The 25,758-nt window shown below is 49.6% G+C and overlaps 2 protein-coding genes across 3 annotated transcripts in view; both read left to right on the top strand.

Moving 5' to 3' along the window:
* On the top strand, positions 1 to 25,617 carry TBCEL (tubulin folding cofactor E like). Of its 2 annotated transcripts, none has more exons than XM_077306136.1 (9): positions 1 to 154; positions 7,057 to 7,157; positions 7,973 to 8,122; positions 9,864 to 10,003; positions 12,294 to 12,475; positions 14,413 to 14,669; positions 16,376 to 16,502; positions 19,107 to 19,223; positions 25,076 to 25,617. In XM_077306136.1, exons 3-9 carry the CDS (start codon positions 7,990 to 7,992, stop codon positions 25,392 to 25,394), a joined length of 1,275 nt encoding a protein of 424 aa, XP_077162251.1. In that variant the 5' UTR covers positions 1 to 154; positions 7,057 to 7,157; positions 7,973 to 7,989; the 3' UTR covers positions 25,395 to 25,617. The 2 variants fall into 2 exon arrangements, with proteins under 2 accessions (XP_077162251.1, XP_077162252.1); XM_077306137.1 differs by lacking the exon at positions 1 to 154 and adding an exon at positions 212 to 359.
* TECTA (tectorin alpha) overlaps positions 25,473 to 25,758 on the top strand; it is a 78,537-nt gene continuing 78,251 nt past the window's right edge. Inside the window, exon 1 of the mRNA XM_077306133.1 lies at positions 25,473 to 25,609. The gene's annotated coding sequence lies outside the window, so the exon portion shown is untranslated. The remainder of the gene's footprint in view (positions 25,610 to 25,758) is intronic.

Here is a 25,758-nt window from a genome sequence, read left to right on the forward strand (position 1 = left end):
GCGGCATCACAAAGCGCAGCCGCGGCCAGGCCGGCGCCGCCTCAGAGGCGGGCGCGAAGGACGGCGGGAAGCGGCCCCACGGGCGCGAGGCCTGCCGGGAAACGAGGGCAGGCGAACCGGCGCCAGGCCCGGCCGCGGAAGCCCGGTCTCCATGGTAACCGCGCGCCTCTTTCGCCCTTCGGCGCCGGGAGGCGTCACGTGACCGCGCGGGCTGGGGGAAGTCACGTGACGTTTGGCTCTTTCACCCCCTTCTCTTCCCTCTCTCTTTCTCCCCCCCCCGTTCAACCGTCTCCTTTACAAACTATTTCCGGGTCAATGCGGGACGCGGCGGCTGGCCGGGGAGCCTAGCGCGGGGCTCGGTGAGAAGTTGGGAGGGGTCGCGGGGGGGCGGCAGGAGGGGGGCTCCAGGCGGGGGAGGGGGCTGCCTTAGGCCTCAGGCCGGGGAGGGGGGGGCTGAGGTCTGGGGATGGAGGAAGCGCGGCGCCTGATTGGTCGGCTTCATCCCCTCGTTTGCGCCTGGGCTTCTCCCCAGTGGGCTGAAGGCGTCCTTTCCCCCTGTGCTCTGGCCTCGCAACAACGACCCTGCGAGGTAGGCGCGGCAGAGAGAGCGTGGCTGATTTGTTTGCTTGTTTGTCCCGTTCGTTTGCGCCTGTCATTCCGCACGCCTTGGAGACGCTCGTCCCATGCACATGAGAAGCAGATCTGACTGCTTCGCACAGGAAAGGCCAGCCGCAAAAGCCCTCTGAAAGGGCATTCCCCAAGTGCTTTCTTCCCAACGCGGGCCAGAGTGGCTTAAAACAGTTTTACCCACGCTGCTTTAACCTCACAGCAACAGCCCTGTGAGGTAGGAGAGGCTGGGAGTGTGTGGCTTATTTGTTTGTTTCATTCAGTTGTACCTGGATGCTTTAACCTCAAAACAACCCTGTGAGGTAGGTGAGGCAGAGAGACTGGGGCTGCCTCAAGCGGAGCCAGCAAGCTTCTATGGGACAAGCTGGGGATTCGAACTTAGGTCTTCCAGATACTCGTCGTGCTTAACAACTTCACCACGCTTAAGTCCTATACCACACTGGTGCCTTACATAGAAGAGGAGAAGGAGGAGTTGGGTCCATGAATTGGCTGTGCTCAGTGTGGAGATGAAAGGCTTAAGGAGAAGTCCTGCAGGGTCCAACACAGGGAAGGCTAGGTGGTAGAAGATCAGTCTTCTGCCCAGTCCGAGTCAGGGGGTGGCTGGAAGGAAGTTGATGTCTCAGTATGGAGTGGCAGGGGTTAACTCACACAGTAAACAGGGGAGTGAGGTTTTATTGTCTAGTTATTTATTAAATCTATTTATATCCTTCTTATTCCCCAGTGCAGACCCATTTTATCCTCATAGTAATCCTATGAGGTAGGCTGGTTGGAGGGTGTATGACTGGCCTAAGGCTTCTATGGCATCAAGTGGAGATTTGAACCTGGGTCTTCCAGAACCTAATCAAGCACTACACCATGCTGGGGTGGGGGACAGATAGACAGCTCCATCCTTCATCTTTAGAAGACTGGTGGCAAAGCTTAAGGAGCTCAGCTGTCTTCTAGCTAGGGATTGCACCCTCCAGGTGGGACCAGGGAATTCCTTACAATTACCCCTCATCTCTCCAGACTACAGAGATCAATTTTCCTGGTGAAAATGCCTGTCTTGCAGGGGTTTTAAGGACTTTCCTGAAGGTATGTGGCTAGCAGCTCTAGGAAACAGGATGATGAGCTTTCTGGAACTCTGAGGTTGCATCCAGCAAGACAGTCCTTAGTGTGGGAAGCCTGTGTGGGTCAGCTCACTGGCATTGAGCAATGGCAGCCAAATGTCCCTGAGGATGCCAGGTGTGTACCATTCAGAAGTTACTTGTTCTAATAACTTCTTAAAACAGTGCAGCTGGTCTGACTCTTGCTAGAAATACATGTTCTACACAACTCTGTGTAGTCCAAGAACATGTGTGATTACTGTGACCCCTAGCCAGCACATGTTCTCACCATAGGCGGATGTGGCTGAAGTGGAAGAGCTGAACTCTATGCTTATTTCATTGGCATATCCTGGCCATGCTGCGGCACAAGGCCTCTCAATTGACACTTGTGCAGTTACAGCACATAGCCCTTTTAAACCGTGCCTAGGAAACAAACTCAGTATGGCTGCTCTTTTGTTGGTTGCCAGTTACTTCGCAATACTCCTGCCAGGGAGCTCACTCATCCTGCTTTTAGCAAAGGGGAAACTGAGGCTGACAGATCACAATTTGACCAAGGCTGTGTTCTGTGTTTCTATGGCTGAACTGGACTTCAGTTTCCAGTGTGGTGTAACAACATTTCAGAAACAAGGCACTAGTTTTAAAACCATGGTGCATCACTGGCCAGATGAAAAGGCCACAAGGCCCCAGTCTGTAGGTATTGATCACCACTGGTGTGTGTGCATGTTTTTTTTCCTTGCCTTTGGTAGTAATCAATCACATGGTTGTCATTACTATTCCATCACAGCGTCAAGGAAGTATTGCTTCCTCTAAGGGGCCTGTTTAGATAAAGCTAAACAAGAGTAGCTGGAAAAGACAATCATGGCAGGAGAAGTTGAAGACAGAAGGAAAAGAGGAAGACCCAACAGATTTGCTCTATCAAGGAAGCCATGAGGGCCCTGAGTTTAGCTAGCCCCAAACAAGGCTGTTGAGGAAAGGATGTTTTGGAGGTCATTAATTAATTACATCACCATGAGTCAGAAGTGACCGGACAACACTTAACAAACATACACACACAAATATCGAGCTGCCTGCTTTGACTGTAACTGCATTTAATAGTACAGTCCTTAGATCAAGAGAATTAGAGAGTGACAGTCTGATGCTATGTTTAGAAGGTTGGACTAGGATCTCAGAGGCTTAGATTCCAATCCCCACTCTGTGGTGGACAAATTTGGTGCCCTTGGGCTAGTCCTTCTCCTTCCTCTCCCTTCTCCAATAATCACAAGATTATTGGGAGGATAAAATATTGCAGGGAGACATATATGCCTCCTTGGGCTTTTGGGAAGCAGGGTAGGGTACAGATGCAGAGATGGACTAGCAGTTGTTTCCAGATATGGGAAGCCACGTTGAGAAGATGTCCTTCCATCACAAAGAAAAAGAACCAGAAGAACAGCCCTGCAGATTCAATCTAAGACTAATCATGTCTGTGTTTTAGGGATGAAAGAACCCTGGTTTAAAATGAACTCTGGTCTCCAGTGACATATGAATACAGGTTAATCAGAATTGCACCCCCCCCCCCAAAAAAAAAATTGGCATTCTAAACCGTGGTTTGACCCAAGCTTAATCCACAAACTGGGATTCTGTCGCTGGTTAACTCCATGCCTATATTCTTACATCACTGGAATTTGTGTCTTCATTTTGCTCCACACCGGACTGAGCAAAACCCAGGAATGTAGTTGAGCCAGGTTTATGTGCATCCCAGTTGTCTTCCTCTGTGGGGGGTGGTAGTAACATCCATTTGTGTATCGGTCACTAAAGGTCGGTGTCTCACAAAAATACTCAGCAAAAGTTGCTTGCTCTTAGAATCCGCCGCTGGATAAAGAAATGGCATTATCTATATGTTTCCATCATCCTTGCACCTCCTTAGTTGATTGTGATATTAAATGAAATCTCATATATTGTTTATACAGCACTCAAATGCTGTCATAGCCAGGGTGGCAGAGCATCAGGCACTTAATAACACAGAGCCCAGGACATGGTTACAAGATGGATAGCTGTGTTCGTCTGTCTGTAGAAGTAGAAAAGAGCAAGACTCCAGTGGCACCTTTAACGAAATCTGTGGCAGGAGAAGTGAGCAGTGACTCATGGAAGCTCATATCCTGCCACAAATTGTGTTAGTCTTTAAGATGATACTGGATTCCTTGCTGTTTTCTGGAGCAGGGCAAGTCACTCAGGAAGAAAGCAATTGAGATGCATTTGATATTGGACTCTGGGCTTTGACTTCCTGTTGGCGCTTCTCAGCTTCATCATTTCATCCCTTGGAATCGTGGAGCCTTCTGGACCCGTATAGTGCGTTGATATTCCTGGCCCAACTTGTAACTTGGCCAAAGTTCAGGGCAGGTGCCAAGTCTTTATCTCATTCATCCTCATAAGTACTGAAGTCCGTGGCAGGCATTTCTGTAGCTAGTCTTGAGTTCATTGAGCTGGAATGTAAGAATCAGTTTTCTTGGTGCAAGTTAATGATTGCCTTTGAACCCATCATCAGTGGGACTAAACAGTCCTTACTGTTTCTAGGGCCCCACAACACATATAAGTGTAATAATTAAGTGCTCCCAAGCTGCAGCTGACTTATGGCAGTCCCTCGTGGGGTTGTCAAGGCGAGAGGCAAGCAGAGGTGGTTTGCCGTTGCCTTCGTCTGCATGGCAACCTTAGTCGTCTCCCATCCAAGTACTAACTGGCCAACCTTGCTTAGCTTCCAAGCTTGGACAAGCTCAGGCTAGTCATCTGGCCTGTTCAAGCTGCTGCCATAACATATACACATTCTATTGTTCTTTTCGCTGTCCAGTATCTAGGATTCTGGATAACAAAGTTATTTATTTGCTTCATTTATGTCCTGCCTTTTCTGCAGTGGGAATAAGTTGCCAGCCTCCAGGTGGGGTCTAGAGACCCGTCCTTTAGGAAGTGGTAGAGCATCTGCTTGACATACAACATCCCAGGTTCAATCCCTGGCTTCTCCAGTTAAAGGGCCAGGTAATAGGAACACGATTAAAGTTGTCCCTGCCTGGAGAATTCCTGCCAGTCTGACTAGACCAAGCGGATAATGCTGAGACTGATGGGCCAAGGGTCTGGTTTGGTCTGAGGCAGTTTCATGCGTGCTCATGTAAAAAAAAAAAAAGAAAATCATTTTATCAGCGTTATGTCAGAGAAGTACCTCTGTTTGATTGAGCCAGAGGCACGTCTTCCCCTGTCTGCTTAAGAACATTCCGTTCCTTTTAACTGAACCTTGACTTTTGGGGAAGAAGAACATGGATTTCAAATACCCAGAAAATCTCCTAGATAGCGTTAAGTTGTATCTTGGAGAAACGACATGACTCTTTGCTTCTGATTCCATTGGCGTGGGTGCGTTTTCTCCCTGCGCTTCCCTCCGTAAGACTGAAGACGTGAACGATCTATTTGTGCGTGTCAGAGCAGAGGGGGCTTCCAGCCGACTTTGCTTCTCAGCGGAGAGAAACCGACACACGAAAAGGTTACCCTTCCCCAGTGCGGAGGCTTTATCGTCTTCTGAGTTTTCCAGACTAAATTGCTTCAGTAAGCCGGTGGGATCGATACCGTATGCCTTCGTGAATCTCAGCAGCGGCGGTTGGTGTCTGACCTCGATCCTCCTTTCATGTTGAATAACTCTTCCACACCACTTTTTCCCCCCTTCAATTTACAGCACTTCTTCTGCCTTGTTTGCGCAAATGTGCACTAAAGTGAACTCCGCCGATTCAGGTGTAATGACCGCCCTTGGTTTGTCGCGATGGGGATGAGGCCGGGGCGATCCTGGGGCTAGCGCGCTTCGACTCCTCATCTGTCGCAGTCAAATTAATGGGGCTTCCGTTTTCGCGGACGGCCCTCGCTGATTAACATCTAAACCCCAAACCGTGGCTTGTTCTCATGCCCGCAAACCGGGATTAAATCCGAGGTTGGGCTGTGGGGAAGTGAGCAGACCGTCATTATAGCTTCAACATAGAACTAGCCGTAGCTGGCCATTAAAAGCAGGTTGAAGCGACTTAATGACACTCCAGACAAACATCGGAATTGTCTCCCAGACCAAGAAATTAGTTCCTTAGCCAAGGGCAAAGGCTCGGCTGGGCCAAGTGGCGGGTGCCGCCTGCCTGAGCATCCGACTCTTCCTGCCTTTGTGTAATTAGCAGTTGCGCATCACCAGGTGTGGAATGTGACACGAAGGTGTCCTGGTCCTCAGTCTGCAGAGAAAGCAGGTCTGGAGGCTGGACGGTTTGTCTAGACGGAGGTGCAGCTGCTGCGACCCAAAAGAGGCTTCTGGAGCTTTGGTAGGGGGTGATTTGGCTTTAGTGGTGGGAGTTGCAAGCCTGTTGGCAGCTGCCCAGGTGTTGCCAGTGAAAGGATATAGGGGAGAGATGTGAAAAAAGATGGCACGGGGGGGGGGGGGGACTTGGATGTTAGGAAGAGCTTGCTGGCAGAGCAGTTCCTCAGTGGAACCAGCTTTCTCCAGAGGTGGTGTCGTCCCCCCCCCACCACCAGAGGTTTTTAAGCAGAGGCTAGATGGACACCTAACAGCAATGCTGACTCTGTAAACATAAGCAGATTGGGGGGAGTTGGGGGGTTGGCATGAGCCAGTGTTTGGCTCTCGTGGCCCTTTCTTACATGGCCAGGGTAATGCTGATCAGAACTCAAGTCAGGAAGGAATTTTCCTCCTGGCCGGATTGGCCCAGGGATCTCGAAGGTGTTTTTATTTATTTATTTGGGGGGGGGGTCCTTCCTCTGGGAATAGAGCAGGAGTCAATTGGAGAATGAGGGGAGGTAGCGTGAGTTTCCTGCATCATGCAGGAGGTTGGGCTAGATGACCCTTGGAGTCCCTTCTAGCACTGTGTTTCACTGGTAAGGGATGCTAACAGAAGTTCACGACCAGTTATATTGTCTCCTTCCATACTCTGTGTCCATCACTGGTTGGGCAAGGGCTGTGGGATACTAGTGGGCAGTGGATTTGAGAAGAGGAATGCAAAAGAATGAACTTCCCAGGCATGCCCAAGGAGCTCTGCAGAGCTGTCCAAGGTTTGCTGCTGTTAAAGGGACAGTAATGCTTTTCTTGTCTTGGAACAGTTTGCCAGTGTATCTAGCCAGTATGGTTCTACATGTAGGTTTAAACCTATCCTTGCTGCCCACAGCAGCACTTCCTCTGCCCTCCTCCAAGTGACCACCTTTCAGAGACTTCAAGAGAGCCATCATGTCCCCTCTCAACCTTGTCTTCTCCAGGTTGACCATTCCCAAGTCCCTCAGCCTTTCCTCATGGGGCTTGGTCTCTATGAGTAATACTTTGTTAATATATTCCCTCTTCTTCCTTTTGTAGTGAGTCACCTGGAAATAAGATGTTTCTCCTCTGAAATGATGAAGAGCTGATTCTCCGGAGATTCAAAACTGTTGTCCTAGGGAGTGCTGATGCAGAGACCAGTAAGTGGCAATTTCCAACTGGGAGGAGGGAGAAGGTCTGACATAGCTTGTTGGGGGACTTGCACAGGTGTACCCAGGTTGATTCGAGTCGGGGAGCACCGTAGAGATTAACAAAGTTTTGGGGGTATAAACTTTCAAGCTTCCTTTGTCAAAGCTTTGACTCTAAAAACCTTATGCCCTGAAAGTCACTGTGGTCTATAACAGGGGCAGCCAAACTGTGGTGTTCCAGATGTCCATAGACTACAATTCCCATGAGCCCCTTCCAGTATGTGCTGGCAGGGGCTCATGGGAATTTTCATATTGGGAATGTTCATGGGGCTCACAGCTCATTACCATAGAACCGTAGAGTTGGAAGGGGCCATGCAGGCCATCTGGTCCAACCCCCTGGTTGTTGCAGGATCAGCCTTGAGCATCCCTAATAATCATCTAGCTGCTGCTTGAAGGCTGCAAGTGAAGGGCACTGCCGTACTTTTACCATAAAAGAAAATGTCCTAATATTCAGCCAGTGCCTTTTCACTCAGAATTTAAACCCGTAATTGTGAGTCCGGACTTCTGCTGCCCTCCTGAAGTACGTGGATTTGCAGGGTATAATGCACTGGTGGAGATTATAAGTGCTCAGGGCTGCCTGAAGCTTGCTAGAGATGCAGGGTCAACCGACTGTGTGTTTGTGGGCCACTGCATCCAAGAGCCGGAAAGGCTGGGAAAGACGGATAGCAGATTCTTAATCGGGGGTGGGTACCTGCTCATGTTTCCAAGTATGGATGTCAGAAGCAAGCTCCTTTGCGGGTGTTGCTTTTCTGTTTCTGCAACTGTAGAATCCCAGGAAGGGACCATGGATCAGCCAAGCGGGAGGAGTTTTATGCAAGTTCTCTGTGAGAAATACAGCCCCGAGAACTTCCCGTATCGCCGAGGTCCTGGGATGGGAGTGCACGTCCCGGCAACGCCTCAGGGGTCACCTATGAAAGGTATTGTTGTATATGCAGAAGTTTGTCTGTGGCTTCTCTCATTCCAAGGCACTCTGCTGGGAATTTCCCTTTTTTACCCAGTTATATGAAAGTTGAATGTAAAAGACTCTTCTACGCCACGCTTTCTCAACCTGCGTTTTGTGAAACCCTGGGGTTTCTTGATGGCCCTGGAAGGGTTGCCCAAATAGGTGGGACTTAATTTTTAAAATATTTTTAAAAATTGTTTCAACATTTGGCGGGTGATACGACCATCTATGATCTTGATGACCCACCCACCCCTCCCAAAACGGCCAGTGATGGGCCTGGGGGGGGGAGGGGAGGGGCCCTGGGTGGGTGTGCACACAGCAATGCTTCCGAACTATTTTCTGCACGATTTTCTGCACGATTGCACCACTTCTGGGGTTTCGTGAAGCCTGACAAATGTTTCAGGGGTTTCTCAACAGTACGAAAGTTGAGAAAGACTGTTCTATGCCTTCCTCCTCACACGTGTTCCCATACACTGTCGTTTTACATTCTTGTCAGTTTGATTTGTATCACAACCTTCCCGAAAGGGGAAAAACAAGAAAGTTATTTGGGTGGAAATGACAATAACGGAGTCTGACAGAAAGGAGCAGAAATAAGTTGAGCCAGTCAAGGACAAAAAGCACCGTATGTCACTCAGAATTAACCACAACAGAGTCACCTTAATAAAAACTTCCAGGCTACTTTCTCATGTCTCCATTTGAGCGACTAGATCAGAGGTAAAAAGGATGTTCCACCTGTCTCCCTGGCAGCATCTGCAGAAACTCCGTAGCTGAAATAACCTGATGTGTGCAGCGATAGATGGGCTGCTCCTCTTTAAAGTCCTTTCTGCAGTTTCCCAACAGGGAATCGAATTTAATAGTTTGCCATTTTCACATGCTCAGTGGTCATATTGCTATGCGTGCCACAGGGCCTAACAGGAGAGATCTCTCAGGTGTTGCTGGATTCAAATCTAGCTCTTCTGCTGTGAATCGACGTGGGTTCCCCTCCTGAAGCTGTCACTATGAGGTGTGAATCGACAGTGACTCAGCAATCCGTCTGGTGAGGTAGAACAGCCCAGGAATATTGTTGTTGTTGGTGGTGGTGGTCTTATAAACTGCCCGTCCCCACAAGCGGGTTCTAGGCAGTTCACAACATATTTCAGCACTCATTACCATGAAATCTCAATTAAAACCATAATATAACCATATAATGCTCCGCTTCTTACCTGTTTATCAATCCAACCTCCAGGTTCTGCACTGCATCTTTGTATTCAGTTTAGCGGCGGGAATAGCCAGGACGTGAATGGGGACAAGCCCGTGGGTTTTGTAGACTTGTACTGACTAGCAGTTTGTTCTGGCCTCAACCAGACACATGGCGAAAGAGTGGCCTGCGTAATTGGGTAGTTCTGTCAGGGCCCGGGTCTCATTTGGCAGCTCGTTCCACCCAGTTGGGGCCATGACGAAAAAGGTCCCGACCCTGGTTGAGGCCAGACAATATCCTCTTTCAGGCTGGGGCTCATCAACAAGTTAATATTTGATGAATTTAGCATAATTTGGGGGGCATACTGGGAGAGACACAGGGCCCAAATTGCAGATGGCCTTAAAGGTTAGGACCAAAACTTTGTCTCTTGATCATCCGGGGCTGATTTCCTCTTCGGCTCACCTAAGGAGGGGCGCCGTTTGTGTCTGCTGTCGTGAAATCAGCCCACAAATAATGCGGCGGCTTTCCTGTTTTACAGATCGTCTCAACCTCCCGAGCGTGCTGGTGTTGAACAGCTGTGGAATTACCTGCGCTGGGGATGAGAATGAGATTGCCGCCTTCTGCGCTCACGTGTCCGAACTGGATCTCTCTGACAATAAACTCGAAGACTGGCACGAGGTAAAAGGGACCCGGGTACCCCATGCTGTGGACGGCAGCAAGAACGGCTGCCTTTGCTTGTAGGTAGATCTGTCTCTTCTGAGCGGGTTCTAGTGCCAGAGGAGGTCAGATTTAAGCTTCTCACTCCAAAAACGTGGTGCTTATTCCATTAGGAGTTTTTGGATCTCTCCCAACCTCCCCAGAGCTTCAGCTTCTCCCTCCTGCTCCTCAGAAGGCTTGCTTTCCTTGTCTTCATCTTTCAACACATTGTTCCCTACTGGAGAGCCTCCTGCAATAGGCTGCTCCTTTCAGCTGTTCTAGCAATGCTCCCATATTCTCTGAGAATAGTTTCATAGAACAACAGAGTTGGAAGGGACCTCCTGGGTCATCTAGTGCAGGGGTAGTCAACCTGTGGTCCTCCAAATGTCCATGGACTACAATTCCCATGAGCCCCTGCCAGCAAACGCTGGCAGGGGCTCATGGGAATTGTAGTCCATGGACATCTGGAGGACCACAGGTTGACTACCCCTGATCTAGTGAATTTCCTGCATTCTGCAGATGGTTGGACAAGAGGACCCTGGAGGCCCAACTCTATGATTTTCTGATTCCTCCATGAGCCTCAGTGAGAAAGGCAAACTATAAATAACATAAAATAAATTGCATGGTAGCTATTGCTAAATTGCTGCTGCGCCATTCCTTCCACCCTGGAAGAAATTCAGGCTGCTCCATGCTGCAAAACCGCATTTGAGAGAAAGGAGAAGCTTTTCAGAGCCCGGTCATTTGATTCATTTGAGCTGGCCGCCCACAGTCCGTTAGATGGTTGATTAAGAACGGTTGATGTGCATTATTTAACAGGTACCTAAAATACGCGAGACAGCATCCGGAAGGGGATCGCAAACAAAACCTGCCTGTGGGCTTACAGTTCTGATTAAGCTCGCCTCAGATAGGGAGACAGATAATAAAAGCAGGGGGAAAGGGGTGACAAACCCACGAAGGATTGGTCTATCAGTCATGAAAGCAAAATGAAACCTCCACATCCAGAGGCGGTATATCACTGGGGCCTGCAAATGGGGAACTGTTATTGTGGTTATGCCCCTGCTGGAGATGGGACAGCGAACCTGATGGGCCTTGGATCCACCCCCATGCCCCCGACATTACCGGGCAGGTGGCTGTTCTTGACTGAGTGCAGCAGGCCTGATAAATTCCTTTTTTTGCAGTACAAGTAGCTTAGGGAAGTGGTGAGCTCCCCCTCACTGGCTGTCTTCAGGCAGCAAGCTGGAGAATGCTTGAGGCGAGAAGTATGGGGTTGCTTTAGATGACTTTAGGATGCGTTAGGATGCTTAGGGCTGATCCTGCATTGAGCAGGGGGGTGGTCTAGATGGCCTGTATGGCCCCTTCCCCCTCTAGGATTCTATGATTCTATGATTACTTCTTCCAACGCTATAATTCTAATGGGAGCAGATGTTGTTCCAGGGTACCTTATTCATAGGGTTGTTACTCTGTTACTATGTCCTTAACCTTGCAGTGTTACCCAGTTGTGGAAGTTACAATACAGGTGGATTTACTTACCTGTTTCATCAAGGGCTCGTACTTTTAGCTCGATTGTTCTGAGAAACTGATTTTCATTTTGGTTGTTCTTTGCCATCCCGGAAGGGCAAGTGGTTAATATTTTGAATCAAGGGTGGACTTTTGCTTGCTGGCAGATCTTCATGGTTTTCAGACAGAGACTACAAGATGGCTGACGAACCTATTTTTTATATAAATAATATATTTATATTATATATATATAATATAATGAGTTATATATATATAACTCAAACCAAGAAAATCCATAAAAGAATGCCAGCAATCAAAATTCTCTGCTAGCCACGGGACTCAACTCTTTCAAAATTACAGGAAGATGAATCGCTCCAAGTCCAGGCAGCCCTTTAAAAATGTTAGCTTCCGATACTGGTTTTTTTCATGGGGAGGGGGTGTCTAATGAAGGCTGCCAACAGTCAGCATTTTTCCTTATCAAGCTCTCCCCCCCCCCTTCCCCGTGTAATTAAACGAAGCATTGAGGTGAACAAGCAATTAGCCAATCAATCTAGATCAGCAAATAGCTGCAGTATGAATTACAGATCGCTATCTCGAATGCTGTTAGAATCCATATCGCTCTCCGACTCAATGAGCCGGGCTGAAAACCCCGGCTGCGTCTTTCGGGGTTTTTTGTTTTTGTTTTTTCCAAAATGACAGAATATTACTTGAGAAGATCTGATTGCCGCCTGATAATGCTTTTCTTTCTTATTTTCTTCTTCCTTTTCCCTCCCAGGTCAGTAAAATTGTGTCAAATGTTCCCCACCTGGAATTTCTAAACCTCAGTTCCAACCCTCTGAATTTGTCGGTTTTAGAAAGGACGTGTGCTGGATCTTTCGCTGGCGTTCGCAAACTCGTGCTCAACAACAGCAAAGCTTCCTGGGAAACAGTCCACATAATACTCCAAGAATTACCAGAGTAAGCTCAGAAGGGCAGGCAAGCAGGTGCCTGTTACATCCCAAATACATCAGCCCACCCCCCCCATGTGGTACCTGTGGGCACCGTGGTGGCCCCCTACGGCTTTCCCAGCACCCTCCAAAGCGTTTTTTAGAATGTGGGCAGGGCTAGGTGGGGATATCACTCTGCAAGGCTACTGATCGGCCATTGGAGATTTGATTGGCTATGCAGACTTTCAAAGAATATTTTTTGGACCCCCAGAGCCCCCCTGTTGGAGACGCATGAGGAAGCTGCTTTTGAAAGAGACGATGGCTTGTCTAAAGTTACCCAGTGAGGTTGTCACTGCACTGGGCTTTCAACTGTGGGCTCTCTTACTTGTAATTCAGTCTCTTCGCCACCGGTGACCTCGTCTCCCCCACATTCGCCTAAGTTTGAAGTAAGAGGATTCAGGCTACCTCCGGGCAATGCTATTTCCGAATCTGTGATAACGCCAGACCTATCAGGGTACTCGTGCGGAGCTCCCCGACGCAATCTTCTAAATTTACACGAGTTTGTCAAGTTGACAGATGACAGCGATAGCCCAGTATCGGTGTTGGGGCCGTCTTCTGGGGCTGCGCTCGGTTATCGATGTGAAATGCTCTGCTAATGGAGATGTTGGCTTTTGAAGGAGACCAGTGGGGGTGGGGGGAGGGCTGCAGGAAAGCTTGGCCGCCCACCGCCCCTTGGAGATTGCCTTGCATTTTTGTAAGATATTGGCTGTAAAGTGGCTGGACAGGCTCCAAATCAGCAGCAGCCTTTTGCCTCCTTTCAGTTCTTCCTGACATTTTTCGACATGCATTGAGTTGTCTCTTGTGCCATGGGGCACTGTGCCATGGGGCAGCATTCCAAGAAAACCCCTGCTTCTAACGGGCTGGGAAGAGGATTTGGGTGAACCCTTATTCCTGATGTACTGCTTTGCCCTAGAAGTGTTTTATTGGGGAGCGTTCTTGCATGCCTTTTAACAGCCAAACTCTGTATAATGAAGTCCCAACTATCAGCTCAACGAGCTCAGGACGGTCCACTGCAGGAGTCCCCAAAGTGGTGCCCGTGGGCACCTTTCTTGGCACTAGCCAAGTTTTGAGAAAGTAGGGCTTTTGCCCAAGCAAGGTCATTGGCTGTGCAGATTTTGAACAACATTGCTTTGGCAGCAGCTGCCATCCCGGCACAAGGACCTTACCTGGGTGTCTTAAGAGAAGCTGCAGCGGCCATTTTCTGGCCGCTGTTTTGTGGCTGTGCCCAGCCTTGCGATGTCAAGATTCCAAACATGCCCACAGGCTTAAAAAGGGTCACTCCCCAGGTTCTCAAGCAGAGAAAGGTTACCTGCAATCTGAGGTCCTTTAACAGGTGAAATCTGAGATAGTTCTGCATGCAAAGCTGGTGTTCTACCCCGAGCGAGAGCACCCCATCTTTAACCCTTCTGACTTCACACCTGTTACCTAAAGGGGGTACAGTTTGGAAGGGGATGGGCAACTTATCCAAAGGATAAGAATCTGAAGGACTGTCTTCTCTCAGATGCGCTTGCCTGGGAACTGGGATCACAGGGAGAGAACACCCTGACCCATCAATCAAAGAAGTTCATTGGGGGGATACATGAGAAGAGGGCCTTTTAGTTGGTAGCCCCACAGTGATGGAACCACCTCCCCAGGGAGGTGTGTCCGACTCCCCTTCCTTTCAACCTTTAGGAGGCCGTTGAAGACAGTTTTATTTAGAACTGTTTGGTTAAGATTGCTAGCAGCCCCGAGGTTTGATTTTAAACGTTACTTTTAAATGTATTTTATTTTCTGTTTCATCAACATCTCAAGCCGCCGGCAACTCCCTAAAGAAGGCAGCGACCAAATGTTTTCAATCACTGTCCGTGTAAACCGGCTCATCCTGAAAGTCTAGCTAGAAGAGGCTTTTAAATTGTTTTCTCCCCGCAGGTTGGAGGAGCTCTTTCTGTGCCTTAATGACTACAAAACAGTGTCTTGTTCTCCGGTGTGTTGCCACTCTCTCAAGTTGCTCCACATCACTGACAATGATCTCAAAGACTGGCCTGAGATTAGGAAACTGGGGGTCATGTTTCCATCGCTGGACACGCTCGTCTTGGCCAACAACTACCTGACGACCATCGAGGACTCGGAAGACTCCCTCCGACGCCTGTTCCCAAACTTGAGATCCATCAGCCTGCACAAGTCAGGTGAGGTGCCGCTGAATGGAAGGGTGTCTGGAAACCTAAGGCAGGCCAGAACCAGTGGGATGAAATTAATGCAGAAGCAATTCCGTCTCAACATCCGGAAGAAGTTCCTGACAGTCAGAGCGGTTCCTCGGGAGGTGGTGGGTTCTCCGTCTTTGGAGGTTTTTAAACAGAGGCTGGATAAGCATCTGACAGAGAGGCTGATTCTGTGATGGTTCAAGGGGGTGGCAGGTGACAGTGGATGAGCAACAGGGTTGTAAGTGTCCTGCATAGTGCAGGGGGGTTGGACTAGATGACCCATGAGGTCCCACCTCTAGGATTTTATTAAAGAAGGGCTGGATAATGCGGATCCTTTCAGATAGTGGAGGGGTTTCTTTCTCTTCCAGAAGAAGCCTTTCTCTGATTCAAAGGGAAGGCTATTTCCGCCAGCAGAAAGTGTGTCGCTGTCGGATCAGATCCATGGGATCCAGCCACTTACGAGGAGTTCCCCTGTGACTAGGGGTGTGTATTTGGATCTATCTCAGCCACAAATAGACCTGAGAAATACCTTATTGGTATATTGGGTGTATATTTTGGCTTCCTAAATGTATCCAGGTTTTCTCAGGAAAACTTTTTTGGGGTAGGGGAATCCCGAGAAAATCCTGTATCAGGGGTCCCCAACCTTTTGGAATGCGGGGGCCACATTAGCGTGCCCAGTCCCTAAGGAGGGCAACATCTTAAACCAAAATCGAACAAAATTATTAACATACTTATTTAGGCAGAACCCTGGAGACCCAAACAAATAATGTTGCTATTGTCTTTTTTGCAAGAAAGGGCCAGGATGAACAGCAGTAAAACAGCAGGAAGAACAGTATGGGTCAGGTTGGAGGGCTGCACAGAAAGTGGTTGGGGGCCACATGCGGCCCACGGGCCTCAGGTTGGGGACCCCTGCTGTATATCTTTGGGAATTACTGGTCGGTCCCAAAACAGCGGATCTACCTCTTAGCTGTTTGTCAGGCACCTACTGCAGTCCCTTTAAAGTTTAAAGAGACTGCAGAAGGCAGCAGGAAGATAAGCTGTGCTGGGGGGAGCAGAGTGTTCCTGTCGGCTCTATTTGGGGCTGGCTTCTTGTGCAGATCTACCTCTCAGCGGATCTCTCTCTCAACTGTTTGTCGGGCTTCTACCGCAGTCCCTTTAGAGTTTAAAGAGACTGCAGAAGGCAGCCCAAGGATGAACTGTGCCAGGGGAGCAGACTGCCCCTTCTGGCTCTACTTGGGGCTGGCTTCTTGTGCATATCAGCCAAGACCTGCATGGAAGATAGGAGATGGGGAAGTCACACCCCATGGGATGCTGTGTTGGATTTTCTCCCTCTGGTACCCAAATCTGTCAGGCTATCAGTCACTGAGAGTTCTTTATAGCCTCTATGGCAGGGGTAGTCAAACTGCAGCCCTCCAGATGTCCATGGACTACAATTCCCAGGAGCCCCTGCCAGCATTCGCTGGCAGGGGCTCCTGGGAATTGTAGTCCATGGACACCTGGAGGGCCGCAGTTTGACTACCCCTGCTCTATGGGCATGCTGGAGAGGGCATTGCCATCTCTGCCTCCCAATTCTCCTTGGGTTTGATGGGAACAATAACCCACTGATTTCCCCTGTGCTTGTACAGTCCTGCAACCGGTTTGGTTTTGTCTAGCGTGTGCTTGATTCCCGCTGCTTCCTTTCATTAAAGCAGGTCTGCAGAGCTGGGCGGACATAGACAAGCTCAATTCTTTCCCCAAGCTCGAAGAAGTGCGACTGCTGGGCATCCCTCTCCTTCAGCCATACACCAATGAGGAGCGCAGGAAGCTCGTCATAGCCAGGTCAGGAGCCGTCTCTCCGCTTCGATTCTCTGCTTGCGTGGGGTCTAAATTCAAGATGCTCAGTTTGGGCACTATGAGAAAGTCCGTATCCTGAAGGCACCCCTGCAGGGAAGGCGCCATGTTGTGGGAGGGTCTTTAGCTTGCAGGATCTTTGATGAGACCGTCTTTCCTGGCTTCCTTGCTTTTTGGCCTTCACTGTCTGCCCCATTGGTTGGCCTGTCTCCTGTTTGTACAGGGGGATTCACGGGTGCCACATCCCTTTTCCCCTCAAATCCAAACTGCACCTTGTTCAAGTTGAGCGTCTTTGTCCGAATTTTCCTATATGCCTTGTTTGGATTACAAGGTTTGAAGGCTTGGGGGAGGGGGGGGGGAGGATTATGAAAGATTCCAAGTGTGGGGGGGGGTAGCGGTTAGTTGGTGAGCACAGTCTGTAGTTTGATGCACGAGAGGAAGGCAACAGCTTTCAATGGGTCTGCTCTAACGGGTCTACTTCAACGTAGGGTGGTGTGTCGGGCAGAAGCGAGAGATGGTTTATTTTCAGATATGTAGGGAAAATCAGGTTGCTCCAGCTCCAGCCGCTCTGCATAAATGGTGGTCTAATTGCATAACTTAAATCATGCGTGATCTGTTGGCCAGTTGGGAATCTGACTGTCATAATGACTCAAATCCAAGAGTATCTGTTAAAGCGAGACTTCTCAAAAATTGCGGCCCAGGCATAATTATGTAGTAAAGAGGCACAATTAAGTTAATAAATTATGGCATTAAAAGGCATTTGCGTGATGCAATGCCTACACGGCATCTTCTTTATGAAATAGAGTCCATAACAGGCAGACTTTTGTTATCGGAGGACCCCGTGAAGCCGTTTGAAATCTCTTGCATGCGGGCACATTCCGTAAGCGCCCCTATTTTTCCCACCCATCCAAATCTCACACAGCTGTTCTCGAGAGATGGACGTTGTGCTGCTTGCTAGACCCACCGGTATTTTTCCTGTATTGTACACTCTAGGGAAGTGGTTCTCAACCTGGGGGTCAGGACCCCTTTGGGGGTCCAATGACCCTTTCACAGGGGTCATGGCAAGGCAAGCAGCTTGGCCGGGGTGGGGGGCGCCTCGCGGGGTGGATCGAGATAGAGCATTCGTCTGTCTGGAGCAGCGGGAAAGAGTGAGATCGGCATGGTGGGACAAGAGGCAGAACTGAACTGAGAAACCCTGGGGAAGAACCCATTTATACGCAATCATGAATAATGCATCTTCATTCCATTGGTCAGTTTCAGTTTAATTTCAGTGAAAGAACCCTGGCATAATTTTATGGTTGGGGTCACCACAACATGAGGAACGGTATTAAAGGGTCGCGGAATTAGGAAGGCTGAGAATCACTGCTCTAGGGCAAGTCATTTAGCCCAGGGGTAGTCAACCTGTGGTCCTCCAGTTGTTCATGGACTACAATTCCCATGAGCCCCTGCCAGGAAACGCTAGCAGGGGCTCATGGGAATTGTAGTCCATGGACATCTAGAGGACCACAGGTTGACTACCCCTGATTTAGCCGCACCTAACCTGCTTAGTTGACCATGTGAGGGTATTAACTGGATCTGGAGGAAGATTGTGTGCATTTCTATATGGACTGAGCCTTAAGACTTAAGTTAATTATATAGTATGCAGGACTAGCCTTCAATGGGATTGCAGGCAGTCTTTAAGGGGGGTCCCGCTTCAAACCTCCACTCAGCCATGAAGGGAGCCAGTGCTAGTCAAGACGTGTAAGCCGACTGTAGTGCCTGTGGGTGCCGTCCTGCCTACCAACTCTTTCCTGGCACCCACCAAGGGGTTTTAGAAACCGGGTAGGGCCAGATTGAGCTTTCGCCCAGCAAGGCTTCTGATTGGCCATTGGAGATTTGATTGGCTAGGCCATTTTTTTTGGCTGCCACAGCACAACAATCTTTGCCGAACGTGGCTGGTTACATATATGTAAACCACCACAAGCCAGCATTGCTGGTAGGGGCGGTATATAAATATAAAGATAAATAAATAACTGATTACCAGCAGCTGCCATTTTGTAGGTGGCTTCGCCTCTTGGAGCCGCTGTTTTTTGGTGACGGTTTTGTGGCTACGCCTAGGGCTTCCAAAGGCCTTTGCAGGCTCAAAAGGTTTGGGGACCTTACGAGGTGCTTTTTAAGGATACGATCGAGGAGGAGAAAGACATGAACGTCTGAGCCTTCGGGGAGGGGGGTATATAAATCTAAATGAATGAATGAACGAATGAATGAATGAACGAACGAATGAACGTGGCCCTGAGCCCCGGGGTGGTTTTTTAACACGACAGTGTTTATGAAGCGCTGCCAAAAGCCACCGAAACGAGGGGTTTTTAAAGAATGGAGAGGGGAATTGATATTCACGTTGCCATGGGGATTTTTTAATCAAATCCCCTCTACAAGGAAATGGGATGAAATTTGCTTTCCTTTTCGCGAGCTGCGCTTTGGGTTATCTGATCCCACGGGAACGTCTCATGGGAATGAAATTCTCATTTTGCTGATCGCTGTTAAGTTTGAGGGGACTTTTTTTTAAGGTTCTCTCCCCCCCCCCCTTCTCACTCCTCTGTGTTGTCTGCCCAGGTTACCATCAATCACCAAACTGAACGGCAGCGTCATTGCAGAAGGCGAACGGGAGGACTCTGAGAGGTTTTTCATCCGCTACTACGTGGACTTTCCACAGGAGGAGGTCCCTTTCAGGTGAGATGCCCTGGCCCAGAACTCTGGTCCAGGGACCTGGTTTTCCCAAGAGACAGTTTTCACTGCGATCAAGGGCCACGGTACACGATAGGCGTGTCTGACCCAACTATCGGCCACGTGCACGTGCCGGGATTAAACTTTCAAACCCCACAGTTGCTCTGAACATTTCCAGCCACTGCAAGCGGAAAGGAGCGGTTTCGGGCTTCTCTTCCATGCTGCTTTTGTTGGTGGGAAATTTAGCACTTCCTTGGGAGCCACACGTCCTGATGTCCCCACCCCCCCTCAGCCACTTGGAGCTGCTCGGAGCAACTGAAAGGTTTCGGAAGGTTACTCCCTGCCTATGTGTGTGATTGAGAGTCAGGGCGGGGACTCATGACCTGACTCGGAGCACAAGTAATGTGCATTTTGGCCTTGAGAGACTAAGCCCCATGTCGCTGTGAAGCCTCAACTAGGGATGTCAGGATCGAGGACTTTGAAACGTTCCCACGACTGAACTTGCAAGGGATAAACCGATCGGCCTTTGCGTAGCAAGCTTCGGGAGAGAGGTGGGAATCTCAGTTCTGCTTCGGTCTGGTCCTGGCGGTAGGCCGTTGCCCTTCCCATCTCCGCCCACGGGTTAGCCAGCCGAGAAGCCTGCATCCTTCAGCAGCCAGTGTTAATCTTTTCCTTTGGCACCCAGGCTAAGTGGCTAATCCTTTTGCCATCTGCTGCTAGGGAGGGTTACATCGGGATAAAAGCTTCCCCCATCTCTTTTTGCCTGTGGGAAACCTCAAGTTGCAAAGATTTACATGCCGAAACCCGACCATCTTCAGCCTTTGTTGCCTGTAAGCCATTTTTTGTTTCTCGTGCACAGAGGAGTTTTTTTCAAGAAGATATCAGTCAAGTTTCAGGCCAATGGCTGGAATGTTTAGCCGGTTGTACTCCCCCACCCCACCTTTACATGCCTCTCCTTTTGCCTGGAGATGCCAGGGCTTGAGCCCAGGACCGTCAGCATGCCAAGCAGAAGCTCTAGCACTCCCCAGGTCAAAGGGCAAGAGTTGCTTCCTTAGAGGATGCCTCCAGTCACCTCTCTAAACAGTTGGCTAAGGGAGCGACGTTCTATTCCTGGTGCTTGGGGGGCAAGAGTGGGAGGGCTTCTGGAGTTCTGGCCCTGCTGGTGGACCTCCTGGTGGCCCCTGGGTTTTGGCCACTGGGTGACACAGAGTGTGGGACTGGATGGGCCATTGGCCTGATACAACATGGCTTCCCTTCCGTTCTTACATAAGAAGAGCCTTTTCTAAGAGACAGAGATTGACTTGAAATTGGGAGAAGGAAACAGGGTTCAAGGAGAGAGTTGACCATGAGGCCACCATGGCAGCCATCTTCTCTGAGTCTGCCTGAATGACCTATAGAGGAAAACAAAGAGCTGGGATGTGGGGCTTTCGGTCTTGTGCTGAAGATGGCATTGATAGATCAGCGTACCCTAGAACAGGGGTGGTCAACCGGTGGTCCTCCAGATGTCCATGGACTACAATTCCCATGAGCCCCTGCCAGCATTCGCTGGCTGGGGCTCATGGGAATTGTAGTCCATGAACATCTGGAGGACCACCGGTTGACTACCCGAGCCCTAGAAGAGAAGCAGCTCAAGATTTGCGAGGTGCACAAAAAGGAGGATTTTTTTCGCAGCTAATGACATTGAAAAGAGCCCCTGTTGCCCTGTGTATTCTGCAGCCTGTTGGGGGGAAAGGTCTCACAGGCTGACAAAGGCCCTGTGTGTTCTGCGGCCCTGTTAGGGCGAAAGGTCTCTTGAGTTGACAAGGACCCTATGTGTTCTGCAGCCCTGTGGTACGGGGGTAGGGATTGGGGGGGAGGTCTCATGAGTTGAGAACCGCTTGTGGATTTTGAAGGGTTTCTGCCTGTGATGTGCACCGGGAACATAATACTTTCCATTAGCCTCAATGCACAGGGGAGCCTTCTGCTCTGCATTTGTGCATTGCCTTTTTGTGGTGTGTGTGTGTGTGTGTGCGTGTGGATGCAATACCTGGCGCGGAAAGTGCAGGGAGGGGTCTCGGTATTAGAAACCAGAGTGGGCATTGTGGCAGATTCCCTGTTGCCATAGCAACAGCGCATGTGCCGGTCTGAAATGCTTAATATTGAATCTTTGCAACTCCCTTTGCAAAAAGAAAAAAAAAAAGTCTTGTTTACTTCCCCGCAAGTTGCTTCCGACCCTTCTGCACGGGTTGTGTTCAGAAGGGGAGGGGAGCTTGCGCCTGGCCTCGCCCCGGGCCGCAGCCTTCAAACAGAGCTGCATCTCCCTCCTACCCTTCGCTTCTCAATAGACTCTTTGTCCCGACGCCCTCATCTGTACGGGGTCCCCCGGAAACTTGTGCAGTCATTGAAGGCTGCTTTTCCGCTCCACGGAGCCCGTGTGCTGTTTCAGGCTATCGTCAGACCGTGCAGCATAGGGTTTGAGTGATGCATCCCAAATGGCCAAGTTCAGGTCCCACATCTTGGGCTTTGGGTTCCTGTTTGGCGTTGGACCTGCAGGATGTTTCCCCCTTCCCGCTACCTGCTTTTGATCCCGCATTTCTCTCTGCAGCCCACATATCAGCATAAACGTCTCCCCAGTCTCGATTCAACAGACCCACGTCAATCCCCTGAATCTCCCTCCCCACAGAAATTCCCCTCCTGCTTTGCTGCTGGAGAGTTCCCAGATTGCCTCTGCAAGAGGAGAAAACGCAGTTCATCAAGCCCTTCTGTCTGAGCAGTGCGTAACCTGTCACAGATTCTCTTCGAAGATAGATCAAGATAGGTCGTCTCGGATGAATCGGTCCGTAGCAGTATCGGTCCCTAGCAGCAAGAGTCCAGGAGCTCTGTGGAGACTAACAAAATTAGTGTCAGAGGAGGAGCTTATGTGACTGAGAGCCCCTCATGAAAGAAGTGAGCCATGCATGACTCACCGAAGCTCGTAATACCCTGTTAGTCTTTGAAAGCACCCTGTGTGGAAGTACAGCTAGATTCAAATCCATTAGCACCTTAGAGACCCAGAAGAACTTTGGGGTGTAAGCTTTCAGGAACCAAACCTCCTTTTGTCAGATCTGACCAAGGGAGCTTGGACTCTCAAAAGCTTATTGATTTCTCTTATTTGGAGGCCACCCTTTCTAGCCACAGTGTTGGGATGGTTAACAACCTGTAAAAACACACATGGTTAAAAACACGGCCAATGTTAAACAAATTTCTACTTGAAATATTTAAAATAAGATATGAATGTTCCAACAGGAGCAAACAACAGCATCAGTGGGTCTCCCTTTCCTCCTCCTCATTTGGCAAACCAGGGTTGATCCCTGGCTCCTCCATTTGCAGCCATCTGGGTGACCTTGGCTATTCACAGTCCTGTTAGAAGCTATTCTCACAGAGCTCTCTCAGCCCCATCTCACAGGTCGTCTGTTGCAGGGCGAGGAAGGGAAGGCAAATGGAAGCCACTGACTTTGAGGCTCCTTCGGGCTGTGAGAAGTGGGGTATAAAGACCAACACTTCTTCTTCAACCAGCGTTGACCATCGTGGCATTTCTGAAAATTATGTTACCGTCTTCTCAATGCGGTGCCCACTCCCCCCCCCCCGCCGATCGGATCTCGGTGTTAATTGTGGGATCAGGGCCCGGGCGGCCTGCGCTCCGTCCCCAATGAAGGCCGGTTTTGTCCGTGTGGCCGGGGAAATCACAGCGCACTGCATCAGTTACCTCATGCTCCGGGCAGACAGAGGCTTCGCTGTTGAGGGAACATTCCTACATTTAACATGAGTCCCTGGAGGGGGGGGGGCTCCCTCCCCAGTTGCCAGACTCCATCATCCTCTGACAGGGGGCAGTGACACAGCAGTGTCCGATGGCAGACAAAAGGAGCTTTCAGCCCCAGGCAGCGCCTAGAGACTCTGAAATGTTACCTTCTCTCTGCCGTTCTCCGTCTTTGTCATTTCAATTACCTTGTACTTTGCATTGACTTTTTGCCACTTTCCCAGCCCAGCAGAAGAGACGCTGTCTTCTCGTTCCTAATAGGAGAGAAACCTGCAGGAGAGGAAGGAAGGAAGCCCTGGGTTGGGGGTGGAGTAAAGACAGAAATCTCTTCCCTTGGGGCGCTGTGCAAAGGAGCATTTCTAGAAGGTCGGGGAGGCCATTCATGCCTCTGCTGCTTCCAGGGTTCCATTGGTGAAGACCGCCCCGAGCCCGGCATTCCCAGTGACTGGGTGTCTGCCTTCATGCACAGCATGGATGTAAAATGACTTAAAGTCATGTTCTCATATCTGGATTTGTCAGTTCTCCAGATACTAGAAGAGAGGAAGCAGATGGTTGCTCTTCCCCTAGGGCAGGGGTAGTCAAACTGCGGCCCTCCAGATGTCCATGGACTACAATTCCCATGAGCCCCTGCCAGCGGATGCTGGTAGGGGCTCATGGGAATTGTAGTCCATGGGCATCTGGAGGGCCGCAGTTTGACTACCCCTGCCCTAGGGGCTTAGTGAGGGCAGCCGGCCAGGCAGAGAGGCTTCGTAGCCAGGTTGCATTGATGCTGCCTGCAGCCTAGCACAGTGCAGCACTTTCAGGATCTCGGAAACCCAGGTTAAAATCCCCACTCGTGCCGTGGAAGCTTGCTGGGTGACCTTGGGCCAGTCACACGCTCTCAGCCTAACCTGCATCACATGGGGAAGATAAAACAGAGTGACGTAAAGCTGCTTTGTTTCCCCATTGGGATTGATAGTGAGATATAAATAAAGCAAATAAAAGTTCATTCGCTGAATCCTGCCAGCAGAGTTGAGAAGACTGGAAGATGCGTGCGGCCGTGGCTGGTGGCTGCTGTTTGGAGGGTCGTAACCAGAAAAGAGTTTTGCATGACAGCTTTTTTTGAGCTGTCATTTCTAGAGCAGCAGCAGGAGCAGTCTATCTGAACTGTGATAGTAGGGGGCTTCATCAGCACAGTGGTCCTGTGACACCTTAAAGCAGCCCTTCTCACATTTTTAACCATTGAGGGACCCCTGAAATATTCTTCAGGCTTTAAGCAACTTCAGGAGTGCTGCAATTGAGCAGAATATGGTTGGGAAGCAGAGCTGTGGACACGGCCCCTTGCCCCCTTCCCACCGTGGCCATACAGGTCAGATCACCCGATAAATGTCTAACAAATCTTAAAAATACCTAAAATATTAACTCCCACCCATTTGGGAAACCCTTCCAGGGCCATAAAGAAACTGCAGGTTTTGATGAAACCCTTGCTGAGAAAGCCGGTCTTAAAGGCTGGTACAGTTCATTCCAGCAGAAGCTTTCGTTGAGTCGAATCCATGAAAAATTGGTTTTGTTTTTCGGTACCTTGAGACTGTTCGCTTTTGCTGCAATAGGCTGGTCCTCCTCTGGGTCTGTTTTTGACAATATGTAGACTTTGAATCTGTCCCACGAAGGCATAATAATGTTGATGATGATAATAGTAATATTTTTAAAATTTATGACCTGCTCTTTTGTGAAGGCTCAGGGAGAGTAACAAAATCATATCAACAATAAAGTAACATAACGATCAAAAATAACCATTCATGTTAAAATCCTAATTTGGCTGTATACCAGATGAAAATCATTCTGTTCCAAAAGTTACTTCCTTCTCTCTAGTGAGGGGGGGGTGATAATTTAACGATGAGATTTGATGGTAAATCAACGGATGTTTTGGGCACAGAGGCCAGAACTTTGATATGACTTGTACGTACAATCCCCCAACATTGTTTTCTTGACGTTTATATAACAGGGGGAAGCATAAGGTCAAGGGCCTTCCCTAAATTCTTGCAAGCCAAATTCCTGTTTGAGGTTCTCTGTGTGTGTTTTCTTTCCTCTCTCACCTTCCTAGGTATCATGAGCTAGTCACAAAATACGGGAAGCTGGAGAAGCTGGCCGTCGTAGACCTTCGGCCCCAGAGCAGCGCCAAAGTGGAGGTCCACTTCAAGGACCAGGTGGAGGAGATGACCGTTCGTCTGGATCAGACGGTAGCAGAACTCAAGAAACAGTTGAAAGCGTTGGTCCAGCTGCCAACCAGCAGCATGCTCGTTACCCACTGTGACCACGAAGCTCCCTTCGGGCCCGAGGAGATGAAGTACAACTCGCGGGCACTCCACTCCTACGGCATTCGAGACGGAGACATCATTTACGTGGACTCCAAAGCCAAATAGTCTGCTCTCGTGTTCAGGGGCGTGCATGACCACGTTTGCTCAATTTCATGCACACGTCAAGGACTTCCGTGGGGGGCGGTTCGTTTTGGCTTGTCAGTAGAGGTTTGGTTTGATCTTATCTAAGTGCTGGGTAATTCCTTGAACCTAGGGCAGCGGGTCTGGATCTGTGAGGTGCTCCCCAGGATCTGGTGCAGATGGCAATGATTTCGGAGGAGGTAACTGACTTTGCGTGTGTGTGTGTGTGTGTGTGTGTGTGTGTGAACTTTATCCTTCCCTCCCCACCACCCCCACGATTTCACCAATGCCTTGACATTCCCTCCTGTCTTCTCCGGCATACTTGTTAACCGAGCACGAAAGACCTTCA

This window comes from Paroedura picta, chromosome 12 (assembly GCF_049243985.1).
Source record: "Paroedura picta isolate Pp20150507F chromosome 12, Ppicta_v3.0, whole genome shotgun sequence".
In the NCBI taxonomy this organism is placed as follows: domain Eukaryota; kingdom Metazoa; phylum Chordata; class Lepidosauria; order Squamata; family Gekkonidae; genus Paroedura; species Paroedura picta.

Excerpts from the sequence above, each read along its gene's own strand:
- TBCEL (XM_077306136.1), top strand. The coding sequence starts at position 7,990 with ATGGATCAGCCAAGCGGGAGGAGTTTTATGCAAGTTCTCTGTGAGAAA. Across the intron at positions 12,476-14,412 it reads ATACTCCAAGAATTACCAGA|GTTGGAGGAGCTCTTTCTGT; the intron begins GTAAGCTCAGAA and ends TTCTCCCCGCAG. Across the intron at positions 14,670-16,375 it reads CATCAGCCTGCACAAGTCAG|GTCTGCAGAGCTGGGCGGAC; the intron begins GTGAGGTGCCGC and ends TCATTAAAGCAG.